At 34.4% G+C, this 23,576-nt stretch overlaps 1 protein-coding gene across 1 annotated transcript; it reads right to left on the reverse strand.

Moving 5' to 3' along the window:
- Nucleotides 1-31: 31 nt before the first annotated feature.
- Nucleotides 32-21,307, reverse strand: POLB (DNA polymerase beta). Its single transcript, XM_006916268.3, has 14 exons — nt 21,070-21,307; nt 20,695-20,752; nt 18,253-18,319; nt 15,012-15,086; nt 14,337-14,395; nt 12,902-12,951; nt 11,027-11,078; nt 9,582-9,636; nt 9,416-9,488; nt 6,800-6,870; nt 6,073-6,159; nt 1,926-1,990; nt 1,293-1,432; nt 32-275 (listed from the first exon to the last, which is right to left on the reverse strand). The coding sequence occupies exons 1-14, from the start codon at nt 21,128-21,130 to the stop codon at nt 181-183; spliced, it is 1,008 nt and encodes a 335-aa protein (XP_006916330.1). The 5' UTR covers nt 21,131-21,307; the 3' UTR covers nt 32-180.
- Between the last annotated feature and the right edge of the window lie 2,269 nt (nt 21,308-23,576).

Here is a 23,576-nt window from a genome sequence, read left to right on the forward strand (position 1 = left end):
TTGCTAATAAAATAAGAACAAGACCATCTGATAATCGTCCAAGAGGTTTTATTGACTACAGTGCAAGCTAAAGCATAAAGAAGAAACAATCATTTAAAAACACCAAAGACCCTTACATAGCAAAGGTTAAGAAATAAATTAAGACTCCTGTTGGGCTGTGCCTGGGAGGAAGGATAGGCATCATTCACTTCGATCCTTGGGTTCTCGGTATTTCCACTGGATATAGTCAAAGATGTCTTTCTCACTATCCACTGGCAGGGGTTCTCCAGCAACTCCTGCAAATAAATGGAGAAAAGAAACATATGAACCAGTTTTAAAATTCGGTTACAGATGGTTCAGGACTGAGAGTTGTACTGGACTCACTTTCAGAAGAAAAAGAAAATGGTAACCAAGCCACTGATAAAAAGATATTGGCTGCCCCCATCCTCCTACACGGGCTGGTGTTTGTCACATATATATGTGCCAGTGCTACAAAAGGAACCTGAAGTGGCCACTGAAGTGATCGTAATTCATTTTTCTTTCTGCTGGATCTCCACTGTAGCCACCATGTATTATATGAAATATACTCTAGTTAGTTCCAAATAAAAATGTGGTCCTTGGACTAGCAGTACTGGTATCACCTGGCAACTCACTAGAAATGCAGAAATCTTGGGCCCTATTCCAAAGCCCACTGAATTAGAATCTGCATTTAATGAGGTCTCCACATGGTTTGTATGCACTCTGACATGTGTAAAGCACTGCTCTAGTCTACAAAGGATGAAAACCCCTATACTACGCTTATAGGACAAAAAGACAAACTTTTCATTTTCCTAGTAGAGAATAGTAAACCACAGAATATATTGTGTAATGTTAAGAAGATCCCTAAAGCAGAGATTAAGCAATTCTTGCTCTTTAAATTTGAAAAGCATGGGGCCGAAGCTACCAGGTTTGGCCTGGCACTAAAAGCAACAATACCTGGGTTCTTCATAAGTCTTAGAGATACGTTTAAAAAAACAAAAACACTTTAGGTCAGTAAGATTTTTTTTCACTGACCATCATAGGTAGAAAGAATTTAATCCATTCTGATAGACCTACTAGAAATAGTTCTTGTCATCACAGGCCTTCAGCTGAGGGCCTGGGAGCATGTATGGACTGAAACCCCTTTGGTTGCCTGAGTGACTACAAAGAAATTAGACTTAACTGCCATAGTTCAAAGCTTTTTAGAGAAATTAAAGTTGCTAGACCAAAATATCTTTGAAAATATCTTTCTCTCCAGATGACTGGGATTATCTCTAATGGACACAAATACTCACCAGTGACTCCCAAGGGACGGATTGTGTATTCATTGATTGTGAAGCCCTTTTCTAGGGCATGCGCTCTCATATTCTTATTGAAAATATCACTGCCCGTGAAATAGAGAACACCACAATAATATTGATCCTTGGGTATCAATCTAAAAAAAAAAAAAGATAAATCTTTTACATTTCAAATTTAGCAAAAATAGGACTCTTAAAATCGATAAGACACAAAAGACCTAAAATAAGTCTATGTGGCCTAATAACCTGAAGAGGAGACTATCATTAGGTAGACCATTCATATTATCCCAACTTTGCAGTTTAGGTTTTAGTAAACTCAACTCTGCAAGAGGTATGGAGAAAAAGTAGTATCGCTTATTACAACTAACTTTCCTCACACAGGAAGCTACTTTGAGCTGTGGAAGGCATTGTGATGAGATGCAAATCTGGAGAAAATAAATTAGATTCTGTAAACAGTCATTATTTATAGTTTCAGGCTAAACACTGTCTGTAGCAGGAACACATGACACTTCAGAATGAAAAGACATTCTAGACATTTATGTGAATTCCAAGGTATATGGAGGAAGTGGAAAAAGGAGAAAAAAAGGAGAAAAAATAGTTAACAGGTCAGCAACAAGTTTTGGGTAATACCTGATATCGATTCTCCTGTGTGGATACTCCTTTTCATCATTTTTATTGGGAAGCTGGCATACACCCTAAAATGGATATTTAAAAGAATGCTTAAAGATGTTCTTAAACTTAAGGCTTAATTTTAATCGAATGTTAATGTGAGGTTATTTTTGCATTAATGGAAGCAGTTTTTGAATTGGGAGCACTTTAACTTGGATTTTCTATGTACTATATATTATCACTACCTTCCTATATACTTTATGATTATTAAAGAACTACATAAAATAGCAGGCAGAGATTATAGTTATGAGGATTTGGTATTTGTGTGATTCTAAACAATAAGCTATTCAAGGAAAGTATCAAACATGAAAGACAGAGACCAAAACAAACAGAAAAAAGTAATTTGAAGAAACAATTATTCAGGAAGAAGAAAAGAAACAAAAAAGCTATCAGTAATATTCTCAGATAAGAGAAGATATTCCATCCATGAAATAAGAGCAGAATATTATGAAAGGTTTAAATCAAAATAAAAAATATGACAGCAAAAGTAGAAGAGTTTGAAATTGAGGAAATCTCCCAGAAATTAGAAGACAGATGAAAAATAAGAAAATTTTAAAAGACAAGAAAATTACGGGATCAGTTTCTTCCTTCTCTACAGGTGAGTTTTCATTATACTTCTATAGTTTTCAAACAGGTATTATCAAAGTCTATTTTGTTACCTTTTCCTTTTCCAGAAAAATGGGCAATAATTCTGGACTAGTCAGCTACCCATTAATATATAAAAAGAGCTACAAATATTGCCAAATTTCAAAATAAAAGTTTCAAGTGCTATATTCTAAGAAAAATACAGTGACAGGCTTCTGGTCCTAAAAAGTAGACTAGTTGATACACATGTCACTAAAAGTCACTGTTTTTTACTCAGCAACCTAGAAAAATTAAAATCTAAAATCTAAAGTGGGTATTTTCTTTAGCTGTTCTTATGGCTGAAAGATTAATGATCCCTGTTTATCTTCAAAATATGAAAACTGCCTTCTAAGGCATTAACATGTTCCAACACAACCTTCAGATGGATCAGAATTTACTTCTATCTGGAATTACCAAGAGGTATTACCTTGCGGATACGGCTGTTTGCATGCCACAGGCAATGATCTTGCTGTTTGTCACATCAGTAATAGGATTTCATCTAATGGCTTTGTTCTTTTCCTCAAGGCTAATTTTATTTCCTGCACTTTTTTCTGAAGTGCTAATGTTAAAGAATTTCTCTGTATTATTGTAAATTCTTTATTAGACTGAGTGGATTAGTTTTGTTTGGCATTTCAGTTAGGTAGCTTCATGCTGTGTGTCTGAAATAAAGCCTCTCATTTCCTCAGGGTAGTCAAAGTATCTTCTATTGTCCCTTGAATCTTTACTATAGATAGTTCACAGAAAATCATCCAAGGCCGAACTTGCACAAAATGCTAAAATTTGAATGGTACTTCATCATATATAAAGCAAACTGTCATCTAAATGTAGAGAAAAATGTGTTTTTCTTCGAAATACTATTATATTCGCAGGAAAAATAGCTCAATTACCTAAAGACCATGATTTTATAAGAAGATTTGGATAACCCTGGCTTTCCTAAGGTTTGATTACTATTAAGGGAATTCATGTTTTGAAGATAACTTTAAAAACACACAAATGGTCATATCTTTTAAACTATTTAGTCAGTGGTTATAGCAACAAGAGGTTTTGAAATCAAGTAGATATGGAATGAGAATGGTTTATTCCACCTTATAAATTGAATTTATTTTGCAGCCAATTTCCTTTTAGGAACCTAGAGATCTTAATTTCTTTGGCTATCTCTGCTAATGTGCATGGACTTAGGGCCATTGCTCTGACTCTTGCCTATCCCTTCCCCTAGGTATCTGCTTGGCTGAATCCTTTACCTCAAGTCTCTCCCCAAGTCTCATCTCCTCAATGAGGCTGCCTCTGACCATCTTATTTAATACTTTCTCTTGCATGCCCATCTCCCCATACCCTGTTCTCCATTTCTTTTTTAAAACCAGTACTTATTATATTAACCTAACATACCATATACTTTACCTATTTATTATATTCATAACTACCAGTCCCTTCCCATACTCCTTAAGTTCTACTTAAATTAACCAATATAGCCCAACTTCCTAGAACAGTGCCTAGAATGCTTAATACATATCTGAAATGACTGAGTACACCTTCTCGTCCTACTGACACCTATTCTCACTGTTTTGTTCTTTCATATCACATACAACAAGGTCTGGACTGACCTCGTCTGGAGCAGTCACTGAGATTTGGCTGCTTGTGCACTTCCTAGGCAAAGGTCTTCTCATTTTTGATTAAGCAGCTCCTAAGATAACCTAGTTTCACCACTGTCAGCAACTCCATGTTCACACATACTTGGCTACCCATCTTTCCTTTTCGGGTTACTCTGGGCCCAACAGCTTATTAATTTTTCCTTGTATTCTTGCTAGCTGGATTACTACAGCCTCTGTTGGCTTTTCCTCTGGATCTTCTTTGAGTACCAGCAAAATATTGTTCATAATGTAAAAAAACACCTTTGCTATTATACTGTGTAAACACCTTCCTGGTTGCTAATTTTGAAAACAGTCGATGCACTTCCCCAGTATGGAATCCCAGTGCCTTTCACAAAGACAACTACTGGTGGAGAGTAAGGCCAGAAGGGGTACCCAGAATATGCTCAGGCATACAAGGACACTCTCCTCTTATAAAACAAACAAATAAACAAACAAACAACTTGTCTAGCTCATATTATTTTTAGGATTTTATCTGATTGAATGTTCTTTAAATGTAAGATTTATACATACTCATTTTAAGAGAATTAAAAATCAATATAAATTTTAAAAGGGTGTCATGGGATATATAAACCCTATTTTAAATAAGATCTCATATGTGTATATACTTTTGGACATAGAATAAGGGCTCCAAATATGCCAGATTCAGGAGAATAGATCACAGATTTAATCCAAAGACTGACTAGAATTTTTATTTTTACATTTCCCAAAGTTCTTTTGAAAACACTGATGTTTGGCCAACTAAGGCTATACACTTCCATAGCCCATTATAATCACCAGGCTGAATTTAATGACGTGATTTTTTTTTGTATGATTAAATATACATAACATAAAATTTACCATTTTAACCATTTTAAAATGTGCAGTTCTGAGGCACTAAATATAGTCATATTGTTGTGCAACTATTACTAGTATCCATCTCCAGAAATTCTTCATCTTCCCCAAATGAAATCCTGTATCCAGTAAACACTAACTCCCCCCAGGCTCTGGCAACCACCATTCTACTCTCTGAATGACATGATATTTCAATTATTTCAACCATCTTCTTCTACTTTTGGTTAAAATTACTCTCAAATTTATGCATTGAGACTTGCTAATTCTAGCATGTCCACTCTTTAAAAACACATTTTAATCATATATCTTGGGAAAAGGGGGGGCACAGAGAAAAGGGGATCCAAATGATATATGTAGGTGAGCAGTAGAATAAAGGAAATCCTTTATTACCTTAGTTCTAGATTTCTATTTGCCTTCCTGTCGGTTTTTATACAGGGCCATTTATTAATATGTTCTTAATCCATTTGCCATTTGTCTTGAATCTTCAAATCTTAATTCCTAGGAAGACTACAGGATTTTGACAGTTCATCATGATGGGTTTCACTTTGAAAATCTCTGCAAGTGTCCCCCTCTATTAACTTCTCTACTTATCATTCCACATAATGTGTTTCTTCCCCCGTGCTTTCTATCACATACTTTGATTCCTTTTTTTCCTTTAGTGTTATAATATATTAATACACTTCAAACAATTCTAATCTCTTTTTTAAGAATTCAGAGTCACAGAATATAAAAACATTTGCTTTTTTTATGGAAAAGCTTATATGTCAAAGTCATTACGGATATTTTTAAAACAGCAGATTATGCCTAGTGATCTATTCTGTTGGCACAGATTATTTATAAGTGGGAAATTTAAAACGAAATTCTTTATTTTGAGATTAGCATCCTGCTAATTCTTCTCTAAGTTCTAAATGGATATTTATTGACTGTAATATTAAGCTACAGTGAGTCACACACTCTGAACGGTTACTAAATAGTCAGATGTGTAAACTCAAAGGAGTACTTACCATGAACTTTGTTTCACCTTTTGACAGAGTATCTGTAATAAAATGAACCTTTTGTAACTGCTCCACAACACGATGTAACAGCTTTGGCTGTAGAAACATAATTAGGGAAATAAAAAAAGAGCAATTACTTTGTTACAGCAAGAAAACATTTTTTATATGTTTTTTGATTATCTACGGAGAAATTGCCAAGTTTTCTTATGTTCTGAGTAAGTACTTTTTTCTTCTAATGGAAAATTCATCTTATCAAATGAAACTTATTTTTAGATACCACCGTCCTTCATCAATATAATGATACCCCCAAAAAACATCATTTGTGTTTATCTATTTCATTATATCAAAAAGTTAACTGCTTCATCTTTAAAAGGTATATATTCCAAAATCAAAAATATTTTGCTTTTGTGAGTTTTCTAATAGACTTAAAGTTTCTTAATATAATATTTTAATAGAAAAATTTATCTGTGATAGACAATAATTCTGGAAATACTTTTCTAAATTTCATCTCTTTCAAATGTTAGACTATCCTTCCAATTCCTTGCAGAAAAACAGCGTGCATCCCCTTTCACAACTTACTTTGCCTTTCACAGAATTCAATCAGTATGAAACACTTCAACTGACTTTCCAGACAGATTAAAACAAAAACTTATTCTGAAAATACTCAACTATCACTTAGAAAATGATATTCACTGCTAAGTACAACTGATCACATTGATTACAAATTCTGAGGAACCTGTTTAGTTGATTCGGAGGTAAAGCTTGGATGGGTCAGAAGAACATCCATGTCACCACTGGACTCTGCACCTATGACAACATAGAAAATGTATAGAATTCTTCATGTAAATTTATCTATTAGGCAAACATGGAACCAAGGTAATGATACACATAGAAGAGCCTTACTTATAGCCTAATTTTCTATTTCACTGTGCTTCATATTCACAATTAGTTAAAAGATTTCGATTTTCTGCCCAACTATTCAGGAAATTGAAGATGTCATCAGAATCTGGTATAAGAACAGTAATTGGCATTAGATATTGCACACACTTGGTTAATTTAATGTATTAAAAATGTACGTAAGTATTCAACAGAGTAAAAACATTTAAAAATAGCTTTAAAATATATCTATAAATACTATATATCTAAAAATCTCAAATTAAACAATATGTTCTAACTATATAAAGTTTAATCAGAAAACTCAATTCAATTCTTATGACTGAACTTATTTAATGAATATTGGTAAAAATTACTATTATGGTATCATGGATAACAACATAGCACATTATAATGACTTAGGCTTTCATTTGATCTCCACTCTAAAACCACATAACTTCAGGCAGATTATATATACTTGTTTAAACCTTTCACTATAATACCATGAAATTTTGTCTCCATTTAGATGGATTTTTTTTTCCACTTCAAATGTCTTTTTTTTTTCAGTATTGCAAATAAGACTATATTCCACTAGACCTCAGTTTCCTTGTCTACAAACTACTAAATATTACTTTGTAGGCCATTGTGCAACTAAATAAGAACATATGTAATAGCATCTAGAATAGTACCTGGCACACAGCTGGCATAAAATAATTGTTGCCTCTCTTTTCATTTTTATAGGTATAATATATGCAAAACATTAGTCATTGAAAACTCTGCAGTGTCTTTGGATCATCACCCTATACATCAATAATCTTTAACCAGATATTTAAACATAAAGAAGACTAGATCGAATGTATGCTGATCCCAGGACATTAATAGAAGTTATTTTAACAAAAAAATTTATTGTCTTTTCTTCTCATTTTTTCTCCTAAAAGTTTGAGTGTCTTCCACCATGTACCTACCACCAAAAATGTACTACTCTATCGATTTAAAAACAAATTACTTGAGCAAAAAATCAGGAAACAACATGAGAGTCCATTAATAGAGGACTAAACTATGGAACATTCACGTGATCAAATGTTATGTGACTATAAAAAAGAATAAGGAGCTTTCTATATACTGATGTGGAAAGATCTCCAGGATGTACTTTTAAGTAAAAAGTAAGGTACAGTACTGTGTATATATTATATTACCTTTGTGAAAGAGAGAGAAAGGAGGAAGCCAAGAATATTTATTCACATTTAGTTATATTTACATGCAGATACATTGGAAGAATACACAAGAAAGTGGTAATTGATGGGACAGTGGTGGGAGAGAGGGAGGGAAGAGAGTAAATAGGGTCAGGGTAGAAGAGAGACTTCTTAGTGTATTTTTTTTTTTTTATATTAAAGCACATAACCATATAACCTATTCAATAATAAAAGTAAAAAGAAATATGTGTGTGTGTTTGTATCCAGAAAGGTTGTCATAATCAACTGCATAATCAACTGGCTTGCTGTGAATCAAAGTTCATGTTTTGAAAATATAGATTCCAAAGCCCCATCAAAGAAGATTCTCATTTAGTACGTTTGTAGCAGGGTACAGCAATGTGTATATTTTTTAAAAAATTACAAGGTATTTCCCAGACTTAAACAACTGGTTAACTTTAATCCTCTCATTTTGCAAATATGGAATATAGGATGTGAAGAGACAGACCTACTTAAAATTATATAGTGATAGGTTTGGCTTGAGGTCAAAAAGACCCCAGGTCTTTTGGCCTCAATCCAATGTTCTTTCTACTTATCGGCAATTATGGATTTAGTCCTTTTCTCTCCCCAACTAGATTCTTATAGCAGCTATCCAGTGAATTTCTGACAGCCTATCATGTATTTCCTAAGCAAAACTCCAAAGGTGGCCAGAGGTTCAGTCAGATATCTATTCTAAAAATTTTAAATGACATTTTTCTATGTCAATTTTTAAAACTAATATTTTAAAACTTATAGCACCCTTCCGAAATTTTGAGCCAATAACAGACCATGCTTGTGTGGTTCCCACTTTGCTCGTATTTACATAGTAAATGGAGATCTGCAGAATATGGTTGTTGTGAGAATTGGTTTTGAACTGGTGCTTCTGAGACATTACTCTTAGATCCATTATGGAAAACTTAGAAAATACAAAAAATAAAACAAACAAATGAAAAAACCTACCCACAGCTTCACAACCATCTAGCCAAACAACCACTATTAGGATTTTAACATACCTAAAATTATTTTATAAATTTTCATTAAAATTAGTCATTAAAATATTATTCTATAATAAATTCAATACGAATTTCCTCTAATTTTTCACACATATTTACTTCCATCTATAAACAAATAAACTACAGGATCTTAGTAAGTCTATGAAGTAACACAAGTTACATCTTTTTAATCCATGTTTCTCATACAATTTTAACATCAAGGCATGAATGACCAAAGTTAGGAAGGAAGCATGTTACCTCGTCTGAAACTGCCACAGACTGTAGCAATGTATTCAGAATCCACTTTTTTAACTTCATTTAGTACAATATCCTAATAGAAGAAAAATTAAGTCAGTATTCTAAAAACAGCTTTCACCAAGTGACATTCTCAATTCTAATCAAATACAATTTAGCACACTCTTACTTGCATTTGTAACATCTCTTCACGAGGAATTCTTTTCTCAAAGTCTTCAAAATATCTATAAAGACAGAATAGGGAAAAGATTTTTGTGACATTTAAATTTTAAAAATTAAATTCCTGCCATATCAAGTGTCCTTTATACCATCAGTTCAAAAATCAAGATTAAAATTCATTAGGTGTCATCCTTTGTGATATTTCATATACTCCATCTAAACTTATTTATAAATAAACTTTTCATTCATATACCAAGAGTAAATAAATATATTTAAGTTAGTATATTTCCAAATTAGACTGCTTCCTATTGTCAAGTCAAGGGGATACAGTTTATTCTTAAATCTTGCAAAATTATTTTCTTTTAAAATGTTATCCTAGTACGGTCCTACAACATGGATGAACACTGACAACATTGTGCTAAGTGAAAGAAGCCACTCATAAAAGACCACATATTGTATGATTTCATTAACATGAAATATCCAAAATTAGCAAATCTACAGGTTTTCCAGAGCTGGGGGGTAGGGAAAATGAGGAGTGACTGCCAATGGGTATGAGCTCTTTTGGGGGTAACAAAAATGCTCTAAAATTGATTGCAGTTATGGTTGTACAACTGAAGCCATTGAATTGTTGTACAATTGCAGTTATGGTTGTACAACTGAAGCCACTGAATTGTTAACTGTAAACAGGTCAATTTTATGGTATATGACTCATACTTCAATAAGGTTGTTATAAAAATATTACCTCAGTATGAAATAACATCTAAGAATAAAGCACCTGTTCAAAACCAACTCTCACAACAACCAAGTTCTTTAGAAGATTCCTATTTACCATGTAAATACAAAGAAAGTGAGAACTATTACCGTCCTGGTCTCTTACTGGCTCAAAGTTTTGGATGGGAAGTATAAGTTTAAAAATATTATGGTAAGGCATCAGGTTCAGAATGTTATTAGGACTGAATTGCCAACAAAACTCTGTATGATTAGAGGAGATACATGCTTATGCATGTATATAGCTTATGCACATTTTTCTTCTTTATTTAAATTTAGTGTTTCGTGTTCATGACCTATCTTCTCAGATAGGCTCTAAACTTAAGAGCTACACTGTGCCTGTTTATATCCTTACCTCAGACCTAATGCAGTGCTTTGTACAATGTAAGCATGAAATAAATACCTGTTGACTGACATACTTAGTTCTATGTATTTTCAGAGGATATTTCCCTCCTAAAGTCAAGAGAATGAGGGAAACACTCAAAACAGGCAAACAAACTAGAAAGCAATAATAAAACATATGAATATAGGCATATTCTCTATAGGAGTCTGCCATAAATCTTAGCACATCTGAATAGAAAAATGATTGTGTTTAGCTAGTTTGAAGAACTATTATGATGTATGGAAGAATGGCTACACATTTTTACTTTTACATCTTAAGTGTCAAAAGAGAACTTGCTATCTTACTTCAGCCCAATTCTCTGATGATGGTTCAATTTATCTTCATTTTTTCTGAGATCTGTATAGAAGATTAAAAAAGTTGAAGTACCAATTTAAACATTTTTGGAAAAAAATGCTAAATTCAGTGATCCTTTTTACAAAGAACTACCTGGAAAATACATTGAAATGACTTTGAAAAAACAATGAAAAAATATGTTCAGATATTCAAATTAATTCATGATTTTTACTTACTGAATCAAAATTTTAATTACAGTTACATGAAATAGTAGATAAAACATACCAAGATCACATCAAATTTCACTAACTATAGCAAAGAGCAGCTCTATAAGAACCTATATTGCTTAATTTATGGTTAATAGCAGCAGTAGTAACCATAACTTCTGAAGGTATTATGAGTAACTAAACTCATTCATATTGTTTGCTTGTTTATTCACTCCTTCATTCAGTTAGTATTTGTTGAGTACCAATTTGTATAGAGACTGTGCTAAAAATCCTGTTGAAAGGAGAGGTATCATCACTTTTTTTAATTAAAAAACTGTCATATCATAACATCATATGTTAAATCTAAAAGTGATTTAGTCCATTTGGATGTTCTTTTACTAGGCATGAGTACAGAAGTAAGCCTTGTTAAAGAAACAGCAAGGTAAGTATACTTCAGAAGTAATTCTTATAATCACATCTCTCTGGAAATGTAAAGTGGAGAAAAATAAGTATCTTTATGATACATGGAGCACTTAGTATTTCTCATAGTTGTGTGTACACAGAAAACACTAAAGTATACGAGTGAAAATGAAACAGGAATATTGAGTTTGTTATATACAGATGTATCAACAGTTATTATATTACATATCTCGGAACTGTGAAATAATATAAAAACCATTACAGTAGATCCTTGACATTCCCAAGGGATGTAACTGAATACTTCTGAGAAACAAATTTTTGAACGCTTTATTCAATATTTCACTCAGATAAACTATATATGCCACAAGCAGAAAAGCACAAACCCTCTCTGAGATGCAGATGTAGCAGAGTTCATTCTCTAGCCATATGGCTCACATAAATTCTAATTAATCATGCCTCGTAAGAGTCAGTTACTATCTTTAAGTAGTTACTAAATACTAAGAACTCTGTTTAGTGCTTTACATACATTATTTCATTAAATCATGAAGCAGAAATGATTAAGCCATTTTGTAGATAAAAACCAAGGCACCATAGTCATTCATTCTGATAATGTGGTGGAGAATGGATTCAAACCCAGGTCAGTTTCTAAAACCTGTCCACAAACCATTTTGGGTTGCTTGCAAGTAGTTGAAACCACAAATATTAAACCCCAAATGCCACAGATGTACTATAATGAGTCCATATGTATACCTTGAAATGTATGAAGAAATAAATTATATTTAAAGGATTGCTATATTAAGTTTAAGAGAAGGGTTTCATAATTACTTAGGCTCTATTTTTATCACTTCTTTGAAAGCAAAAATTCATTCAACAAGCATTGCAAGCCTCTTACAGAATCCTTCTCAATATATATAATAGCTTTTCAGCTGAATGCGTAGGACTTTATTATTGTCTAAAATTTTGTTAAAGAAACAAAGGGAATTTAAATCATCTAAAAATCTGCAAGTGAAATCTGCCTTAAAATCAAAAAAGAATTTCTTGTTCTTCTTGATTTTATTCTGAGTTATAAACCTAAATATGTTTAAGATGAAAATATAAACTACTCTTTATATCTACTCTCTACTGTAGAGTTAAAAAGAAATCTTACTGTTTGTATCTACTAATTGAGAAAGAGTTTTTCAAGTTCTAATTTGTTAGAGCATTAACAGTCCTTCAGAACCATATTTAATCTAAAATTAGTGACCTATTTTACATACTCACCTTCTAATGTTTTAATTCCTTCATCTACGAACTTCCTTGCAGCAGATGGACTAGAAAGAAAGCAAAGCATTATTTCAATATTAAGTGAAACTCAGGATCCTTGTAACAAATAACCAGTAATGCCTTTTCTTGTCAAAAATACATAGAGTTACTATTGAGCTGAATAAGACCTGCTAAAATTGCATGGTTATTTTGGTAATGTTCATTTTTATTCAAAGAGAAGAATTCTTGAAATTTATCAAGGCATCCATGAACTTGGACATGAAAGAGATGTCTAAATAGCTAGGTGTTATAGTGCACAGTACTTTATTCATAAAACAGACATACAGGTATTTGAAAACTGTTCATTCGTTTCATGAGATTTACTGAGGGCCTATTATGTGCCAGATACTCTTCTAGGTACTGAAAATACAACAGAAATAAGACGAATAAGGGCCCTGGTCTTAACTATTTACAATCTACTAGGTAGAGAGAGAGAATAAATAGATACATGAACAAACAAGAAAAATATCAGGTAAATGAATTAAAACAGGGTAATATGACAAAGTAGTTGGGTCCTACTTTAGACTAGATGGTGAGGGATGACCCCTGAGATTATATTTAACAAAGAGATTTTGTACAGAAACAGTGTGGTACAGAAACTGATATTCATGTCAAGAAGGTAATACCGCATAGAAAAAATAGAACTGAAATGGGAGTCAGGAGATATGGCTCTGCCATAGTTATCGCTTTCTGTATTGTTTTCTTGCCTGGAAAAAGAAGATAATATAACAGATGCTCTTTAAAACACCCAAGGAGTCAAGTTCATTTTCAGTATACTAGATTTAGGAATTTAATCTATTTTTGGAGTAACTTTCATCAAAATGTTGCCATTTAAAGGATCATCATATACCTAAAAAAATTTCTCATTCCATGAAGATGAGTTAAGTAAAGCATTACAGCCTTAATAGTTCAAGGCTCATCTTTACTTTGCCCAGTGCCAAAGTAGCCCCCTTTCCTACTAGTTCAAATTTTAAGATAAAGATTCCTTCATTAAAAAATGCTTGAATGCTTGTTTCTAATTCATAAGGTACTATGCTTGGTGTTACGGAAAAAAGTTTAAATGCTTAAGATAAATATTACGCTCAGAGAAGCAAAAGAGGCATAATCTGGAGGGAGTGACAAGATATACAGAGAGCAAGAGTTAGTGGAGTTTAGAGGAAGGAGAGATTATTTCTGGCTAGGGAATTAAACTGGTTTCATGAAGGAGGTAACATTTTCCTTGGATGGGCTTTTACAGTAGAAGCAGCATCTGGAGAACCAGTAAACTGCATGGGCAAAGGCACAGAAGTAGAAAGGTATTGGTTTTGAAGGGAAATAACATGCACTTTAGTTTGGCTGACATAAAAAAATTAAACCAACTCTACTATTGCATCTGTTTAAAAATAGTTCTTACCCAATGCCAGTAACTCGAGTCAGGAAATTGATGGATGAACTTGTATCATCCTGCCGAATCTTTAAGGGGAAAAAAAGGAGCATAACAATGATTTAGGAATGCTTTAAGGACTCAAATGATCTTATTGGAAATGTACCAGTCTGTAAAGGGACCAGAAGAGCCATTTACATTTGCTTGGATAACCCGTACAGAAGTATTTATACATAATCTAGGCAGTTCTAGGTAAATAACAGAGCATCTGAAGATGTCTCATTTCTAATTTATCTAATACTTTTAAAAGACTTAGTCGTAAAAGACTAGAAGTGATATAATCGCAATCATCAAGGGTGAAATAGAACCTTACAAATGCTTGAGAGAGTTTAAACAGGAATTTTAAAAGATAAAATCTTTTAGTCAAAGTTTATAATCTCCCTTCTGAACGGTACTGAAAACAGGAGGTAATTCTATCATATATGCTAACAGCCTCTTAAATGCCACATAAAACAAGTGAACATTTTATAGAAATAAATTCAAATTTTTAAAACAGAACACTTAAAAGCTGTAAACTCCCTTCTTCTCTTTTCCTTCTGAGTCTCACTAGAGTGACATCAATCACCTTACAATGGTGCTCCATGATAGTTGCCATAAAGGCAGACATTATAATCAAATAAGCAAACAAATAAGTTACAATTTTACCTTTTCCAGTTTACGCAATTTTCCAGTTGCTAAAAACTCATCAATCTTTTCAGCAATTTTTGTTCCTACTCCAGGCTATATAGAAAATTTAAAATACAAAAGTCATATAAATATAATGTTTACTAAATGAATCACTAAAAAGTACAAAATGACAAATGAAAAACAAATGATCATCACATAACCAGTACTGAAATAAAGGACAGAAAATCAAGCCCCAGTAACAACATAGTCTCCCAAAGATAAAATATTTAAATGATCGACAAAAGCCTTATAAAGCCTTATAACAATTCTAAGTGACTCCTGCATTTTAAAATTAACTTTGGTTGTAGAAAAATTAGAAAATATAAGTTGCATAAAGAAAAATATTAAAATTCACTTGTTAATTTTATCACTCTGAAAATTAAACTATAACCTATTTAACATCTGCTATATATTGACTTATTTTCTGCTTACCTATAAAAGCAGAGTTACTACATATGTATATACATACTTTTTTCCTTTCAAAAACAGAATCATACATCTTTGTAAAGCGCTTTTTTTCAACTTAAAAATACATCCTGAAAAAAATTTCCACATCAATAAATAAATGCAACTATATTATCTTTAATGGCTGCATAGCATATCAGTGTATAAATGTAATTAAATACCCTACAGGTGAACATTTAGATGGTTTCCACTTTTTGATATTATAACAATGCTATTATGAATTTCATCTGGAACAGAGGTTCTCAAGCTTTTGCATACATCAGCATCACCTGGGGGATATGTTAAAACACAGAATGTCAAGTCTCACCTTAGAATTTCTGATTCAATAGATTGCATTTCTAACAAGTTCCCAGGTGATGCTGATGTGCTGGTCTAGGTATCACACTTGAAGCACCACTGTCCTAGAACTGCACAGTCCAACTGCACAGCAGCCAACCAGCTGTGACAATTCAAGTTTACATTAAAATTAAAAATTCATTTCCTCAGTCACATTAGCCACATTTCAAGAGCTCACTAGCCAAATGTGACTCATGGTTACTGAATTAGACAGCACTGCTCTAGAAAATGAGCCCTAAGAGAGCAGAGGTTCTGTCGTTTTGCTGCTTTATTCCTAGCACCTGGGTGAATACCTGGTATATAAGTGCTCAAAAATTATGACCTAATGAATTCTTGTATACACATAGCTCTACTGGTTTCTTTAGGATAAGTTCCTCAAAGTGGAATTGCTGGGACAAAGGATATATACATTTTGCCAATGTTCTGCCACAAGATCCTTCAGAAAGGTTGTAAACAACTAACTCTTTGGATCAGCAGTAAATGAGTGTCTTTTTTTCCACATCTTTATCCACACAGCATATTATACTTGACAGTTTAACAAGCACTATGTAGCACCTTGCTTTAATTTGCAGCTCTGATTATTAGTGAAGTTGAACTTTTTTTCATTCTTACAGTTAAATGTTCAACATGTATAACATGTGTGCCAGTTACTTCCTACTGTCTCCTAGCCTTAAGTTCATCTTTCTATATTCTTTTTGTTTGTTTTGGTCTTTTCTTTTTGTTTTTTTCTTTTTTTACCCTTTTATAGTCTTGTTTTATTTTATATTTCACGTGTCCCAAGAGTACTGAAAACATATTCAGTACTTTTGAAAATAGTTTGAAATTCAGTTTGAAAATAGCAAACACCAGATAGTAATAAATAAGATTTAGTAAGTAGACTAGGTTTGAAAAGGGAAACTGCTCAGGTTTCTCATATCCTATAGCAGAAGAGACATATTGATCTAAAGCAATTTAGGCCGAGGCTATTTTTCGTACCTAACATTAAGGAATAAAAGGCAAAATACTTATTCTAGAAATTTCTAGAATTATCAAGAAGCACTCATATGCACTAGAAAGTAGGTCTGTTTTAAAAACAATAGTTAAAAAAAATAATGATGACATTTTCATATTAAGTCCAGTCTTATGCTAAAGGAATTCTGGGTACTTTTGTATTCTTTCTGGGATATATCTTAAACTCAGATTGGAGATGAAGTGTATCAGAGCTTGACAGAAGTTTGCCTCTATTTGAGGCAATGAACAGGCTATTTGCGATTAACATATAAAAGGAAATTCAATGGTGATAAAAGGGGAAGAGAATGGAAGTATTTGTGGCTCCTGAGGTTAATACTGGGTAAGTTCACCAATATAGAAATTCAGAATTAAAGTCTAATGTATTTATAACTTGCTTGGCTAATCTGTTTGGGGAAGATATACTGATGTTGAGAACTATTTATGGCACAAAAGATTAAAACCTATACACCAGAGCATGATTTGTATTAATAAATTTAAGATAAAGATGTAGTACATGGCTAATGTGGATAATTTGTCATGTAATCGTAAGTAGTATAAGATTTATGGTAATGTTAAGACTCTGAAAGATGAAAATATAAAGACAGTTATAATTTATATTCTGAAGGCTCTCATGAGAAAATTAAGGACAATCAAATATTACTACCTAAATTCTAGAGGACTTTTGTGAAACACAAGTGGGTAAAGAACAACAGAAGATAATAACTATTGGGACCTGGACTAATCAAAGCTATGTCAGTTTGATATCTTTGAAGGAAAAAATATATATATATGGTCCTTAGTTTTGAAGAACTTAGAATCTTTTAGTGGGATCTCGATGAGAGAATAATCTGATTATCAATAGGTAAACTTTCCCAGGATATTTTTAGCAATATTATTACAAATTACCAAGAGAGGAGACCCTCTAGAAATTGTGACACTACTAGCATACAGGACTTTATGGAATTTGCAGAGGATAGGGCTAAATGCCATAATACACAAATGGGTTTAATCATGTGCTTATTAGTGGGTAAGATCTCTCTGTGAACACTAACTCACATAAGTTTCTATACCTGGGGATCAGGAAAAAGTAGCAGGGGACCAGATATGCTAGTACCACTCTGTCACCATACTCTCCTTCAGTTCTACACTCAAGCTGAAAATGAGTGTGAGTACATTTATATATAAAGAAAGAAAATTGTAATTACATCTATTTAATTTTTAAAAATCTACCTGATCCTCCACTCAAAATATTCTGAGCTTGAAAAATTGTGCTTGAAACAGCATAAATATTATTCCAAGAAATCAGGAGCAGTGAAATCTGCTTGTGTTGGTGGTCAAGGCAACTTTAGAGAGGCAAATTTAGTTCTGTAGGAGTCCACCAAATTTGTACATGTGTGAATTCTTCGATCAACTTTCTCACTAAACTTACCAATTTCTTAGCTTCCGCTCCACTCTTTATTTTGTGTGGGTACTTTGCTATCACAGATGCTGCTTTTCTATAAGAGAAAAACAAAGGAAAACCAATTATAAATCCAGTAAGGTCTTAATTTTTCTTAAATTGGAAGGCACATACAAGCAAATATGCAACTTAAACTTTCACCAAGATAATTAATTTTCCATATTCGAATAAAACTTATAAAAAACTCAGATGAGCTGGCAGACCACCTATGTCTCTAATTTTTAAAAGTATCTCTTGCAACATCCTCACATTTGAGGATAACTGTATATTTAAAACCAGGGAGATAAAGGAAACAACTTGCCTTCCCTTTTTAGAATTAAGTGGGAAATATCATTGGGTCTTTTTTTTTTTAATAGCTAGTTTTTTGAAATTATTCATAACTCTCAGAAAAATGTGCCACCTAGTAGTATTCAGACCACTAGATACCCAATTGGCTCATGGAAAGCTATTTTTAAATTAATGGTTTAAACTGCTTTCTCCTATGCCCTTAATAACAGCTTTATTTCCCCCCGCCCATTGCTCTCATTTCAGTTCCACATAAGGTAGTGATGTGTGATGCTTGCCCACCTCCACACATATCCAGCTCAGGAATCTGGTGACAGATTCAGTACACCCTGGAAGCTCACTGATGGTATCCTGTCTATAATTTCAATACTAAATGTGGTTTAGCATTGATGCTGATAAAAAGCCAGTAATACATCTAAGTCTAAAATGTAAATATTGGATAATCTTTAGAATTCTTGTTTTTCATTCTATTCTAACACATATAAACATTTAGTCTTGGATTTCAACTTCATTAGCATAATACTGATGATCAGTCTGGAAAAGTAGGTTGAGGGCAGTTTGTGGAAGGAATTGTTTCAGTAAAGGCAAGTAGTTCCAGATAATTGGCACTATAGCTATGACAAAGCCTGAAAGGGAAGAATTAGATCATGAAAGGCCTTTTGTATGTTACAATATGTTTGAACTTTATAAAAGTTAAGAGGAAATATTTAATTATTTGATATGGAAGAATGGCAGGATCACATAGCTATTTTCAAAAGAATACTTTGGCCACAATCAAAAGAAATGTAGATGGAGGAAAGGAGGAACATGCAGGGTGCTACTGCTTTTCCAGATTTATTTCCAACTCAGACCATGTCCCTTACGCAAACTGAATGAATGACTTCTCAGAAAATGTTATATCCCTTCATGTCTCAATGCCTTGGCATGTTTTGATTTCTTCTCTAGATTGTTCTTCCCCTCACTTATCCCCTGATGGGCTCCTTCAAGACTAAACTCCTCTCTGAAACCTACTGTGACTCAAATTATAGGGATGAATATCTCTCTGATTTCTAGATCATCAAATGTGCGGCTAATAATACAATTAGTTTACAAAGGAAGTCACAAGAGGTAGAGAGGAGGGAGTGTAATCATCTTCGAATTATGCTGACTGGGAAGGGAAGGAGGAAGTTTAGTTTCATTTTGAAAGGTAGAGATAAAGGGACTATAGGCCTATAAATCTGGAGAAAAGCCCAGTGAGATATAGACTTGGAGTCATTAACATAACCAGTATCCAAAGCTGCCAAGGATGGTAAGGTTGCCAGAAAAAGTATGAAAGTGAGAAAAGATGGCTAAGGGTAGACCTCTAGAAACTACCAACATGAAAAGGTAAGCTAGAAGAGATGAAAGAACAGAGGATTGTGCCATCCCAGAAGTCAGGGGTAAGACTTGAATGGAATGAGCTAGTAGTGAATGTTACTGAGAGTCCAATATGATGAGTCCAATAACATTTCCAGAGGAATAGTAAAACATAAAGTATACTGCAATGAGATAAAGCATGACTAGAGATGTAGGAGTCCGGACAAGGAACACAGAGTATTCAAGAAAGTTCACAGTAAAGTGGAGGAAAGACATATGGTAATTGCTAGCCAGCTGTTTTTTGCTTTTCATTGGGACATGTTTATAGGCTAAGGATCAGAAGCAAGTGGGTGTGAGAATAATGTATAGCATAAGGCCCTGGTTAGATGAACAAGGATGGGATCCAAAAAGGTGACAGGATCTGTCACAGACCAACCAGATGGAAAGAGCTGATTCCTTGAACCACATCTATTTCACAGCAGAGACCTCATCCACTGCCTTTCATTATGGCTTAAAATCAAACTGTATTTTCAGTAATTCGTGTGTGATGATGGGAAAAATATGTATCAGCCTATTTTCAGTCAAGAGTTGGGAGTCAGAATTGATCCTACAGAACTCTGCCCAAGTTCTCTCACAAATATTGCAGTAAAGTACCACCACGGAGTCAAACACTCTCAGTTCTTGCTTTTTTTCTCCCCTTGCAGATGTTCCAAATATCCACTGGACCCTCAGCCCTTTTAATTGCCACACATCCCAGAATGCTTGCTACCAGAGAATGCTGCACCGTCCCACCTGTAAGCATTGTACTTGTGGATAGCCTGGTTCACGTTCTTCTCAAAGTTTGCGAGTTCTGAAAAGGCAACAAAAGGCTCTGGTGAACAAGAACCACGAGTAAACAAATGAGAACTGAGTTTCCCGGAAGGGGACTTAACAGCCTTTTAAAAAACAATGACTTCCCACTTCTACAAGCGATGACACAAGAGTTCCCAGCAGTACTGACAATCAGCCACCGCCCACCGGCGCGGAAGGACGATCGGCACAGAAAGACCGACTACCCGCTGCGAGGGGACGATCCCATTCACTGGGCTGCGGGGACACGAGAGAAGGTGGGGAAGGCAATGGGGTGGGAGGAAAGGAGAAGCCAGCGGCCCCCGGCGCGCTGCTAACCTGTGAGCATATCGGTGATTCCCCCGTTGAGAGTCTCCTGTGGCGCCTTCCGTTTGCTCATGGTGGCCGGCACCCAAGAACCCCTGAGTACTCAGAGCCGGGGACTGGCCCCCTCTCCCAGCTTTAAGGAGGGGCAGGGACTTGGAGAGGCGGGTAGGACCAGCCCAGCCCCGGCACAGACAGCGTGAGCCGCTGAACAATGGCTGCCTCTGACAGGAGGCGCGGCGCGCGGCGCGCGTGGTGACGTCAGGGCTAGGGCCGGTGCCGGCGGCTGGGCTTGAGCGGCGGTGCGTCGGCGTGCGATAAAAGGGAACCGAGAGGGTAGAGGGGACCTGAAACTTGAATTTGGCAGTTGGAAAGTGGATACCTCCAAATTACATCCCAATGGGGTTCCTATGGGAAGACCTGGATTGCTAACCTAAGACATTGTGTGTTTTCCCAGTACGCTTCTCTGAAATCCTCTTCCTACTAGAGGAGTCCAGTTTTGACTCGTCACAACCTCGGAGGGTGCGTTATATAAGGTGGTGGGTGGAGTGAGAGAATACTGACAACTGCTCAATGCACGAATTATATGTGCACAATAATAGTTGCCGAATGCATGGCGTATTTTATGTGATATGAGGCAACACCTGCGTCATACTGTCAAAACTTTCTGTAAAAATACAGCGCAGTCCAAACTACAATGGCATTCTCCTCTACTAGGTGCAGCAGGAGCCTGGAATGAAATATGCCAATAAGAGGAAAGCCTCCCATACAAAACTTTTAAGCACATATGCCAACCAATGTCAAAATATATTTTTTTATCCTCCTGCCTTGTCCAGTATGGACTAAAGTGAAAAAAAACATTAGGGAGGGAGAAGTGCTTCACCTAGTGAGCAATGAAACTATCATTACAGCATGATGACCTATATCTGAGAAATTTACAGTTCTGCTTGAGAAATGAAAGTGATATCAGCAGTATTTTCTTTCACAAGTGTAACTCCTGGAGTTTACACTAAGCTTCCAATTCCAGGCAATTGCTTTATGTGCAAATAAAATTATTACAAAATGATACCTAGTTGCTGTAGAAAAATCTGTAAAATGTATAAAAGGAGAAAATTGAAATCAATGATCGTCGAACCATCCAGTTTAACCAATGTTAATATTTTGGGACATATATTTCCAGTCTTCTAATCCAGTCCTCTTTAAATTCCCATTATTTTTCAATAATGGAATAATGCTTTAGCTATAATTAGTTTAATCACATTGTACCTGGTTGTATTTTTTTTTACAATATCAGTGCACATTTTAAGTTATGGACATTTGTATTTCTGTGTGTGAATTTCCTATTTATATCCTTTGTTCATTTTCTAGTGGAGTAGTCATTTGTTAGATTTTTAATATATTACTACTAATCCTTTTTACACATTTTATTTGTATATTTTAAAAAATATTTGTATGTTCCCTTATCCCTTGCCTTTTAACTTTATTCCGCAGCTTAACACCTTGATTCCTACCTTCATTTAGATATGAGTCTTCTGACTTTTTTTGTTCTTTTTTTCCCATCCAATCTCTATTCCAGGCAAAATAAAATTTCATATTATTTTGTTCTGAAAAATAATCATCTCATTAAATAAAAAAGTCATTACTTCTAAATAATGAAAGTTACTCTAGGGAACTGTGAGATCACTTTTATATAGTATTACGCCAATAAAAAAAAAAATTAGTGCCAGAAAATCCAAGGAAAATAATCAATTCTCTGTCATCTTCGATCGATCAATAACATGATTCACTTAACACTCTCTTCATGAAATAATGTTTTCAATTGGCTTCTAAGATAGAACATGCTCTGTTTCCCTTCTTCCTTACTAGCCACTCAAGTTTGTTGTTTTGTGAGTGGGCCAGTTCCCAGCTCTTCTACTCTCCAACCTCTATGGGAAAATGCCTCAGGCCTTGATCTTCTAACCAGCTTTTCCACTTTGTCCAGTTTCACCTTTTTAAATGTCATATCTAGCTTGAAGACTCCTAAATTTATATTTCTAGTCCTTATCTCCCTTGAGTTCTAGCCCCATATATCAAACTGCCCACTGGCTCATCTCTAGTTGTCCTTAATAGGCACCTCAAAGATAAAATATCCAATAGAACTCTTGCCCCACTAGCTTCTTAACTTTCCCCATTTTAGTTAATGATGCTTTAATCCACCCTGCCATCAGGCCAAAACCTGAGTCATACTTAATTGCTCTTTTCACACTAGACATCCTATCTGTTTGCAAGTCTTTTCCAATCTGTCTCCAGAATATATATTTGAGCTGGATTACTTCTCACTACCTCTACCGCCACTACCTTGAACTTGTTTTGCATTCCTCCTTTATTTTATATCAAGGTGAAGTTTTGTGAAATGTCAAAAAAGCAGTGCTCGTGCTGTGGCAATGTTTGATCCAGGCACACTATTCTAGTTTATAAAATTTTCTATGAAGTTGGATTGTGGGACCTAGTATATGTATTTGATTCATGTTACGAGATACAGA

The sequence above is a fragment of the Pteropus alecto genome, unplaced genomic scaffold (genome assembly GCF_000325575.1).
Source record: "Pteropus alecto unplaced genomic scaffold, ASM32557v1 scaffold24, whole genome shotgun sequence".
Lineage (NCBI taxonomy): Eukaryota > Metazoa > Chordata > Mammalia > Chiroptera > Pteropodidae > Pteropus > Pteropus alecto.

Coding starts and splice junctions, on each gene's coding strand:
- POLB (XM_006916268.3), bottom strand. CDS start 21,130: ATGAGCAAACGGAAGGCGCCACAGGAGACTCTCAACGGGGGAATCACC. Junction 11,079..12,901: donor AGGAATTAAAACATTAGAAG/GTGAGTATGTAA, acceptor TCTTCTATACAG/ATCTCAGAAAAAATGAAGAT. Junction 1,991..6,072: donor AAGGTGAAACAAAGTTCATG/GTAAGTACTCCT, acceptor TATCCATTTTAG/GGTGTATGCCAGCTTCCCAA.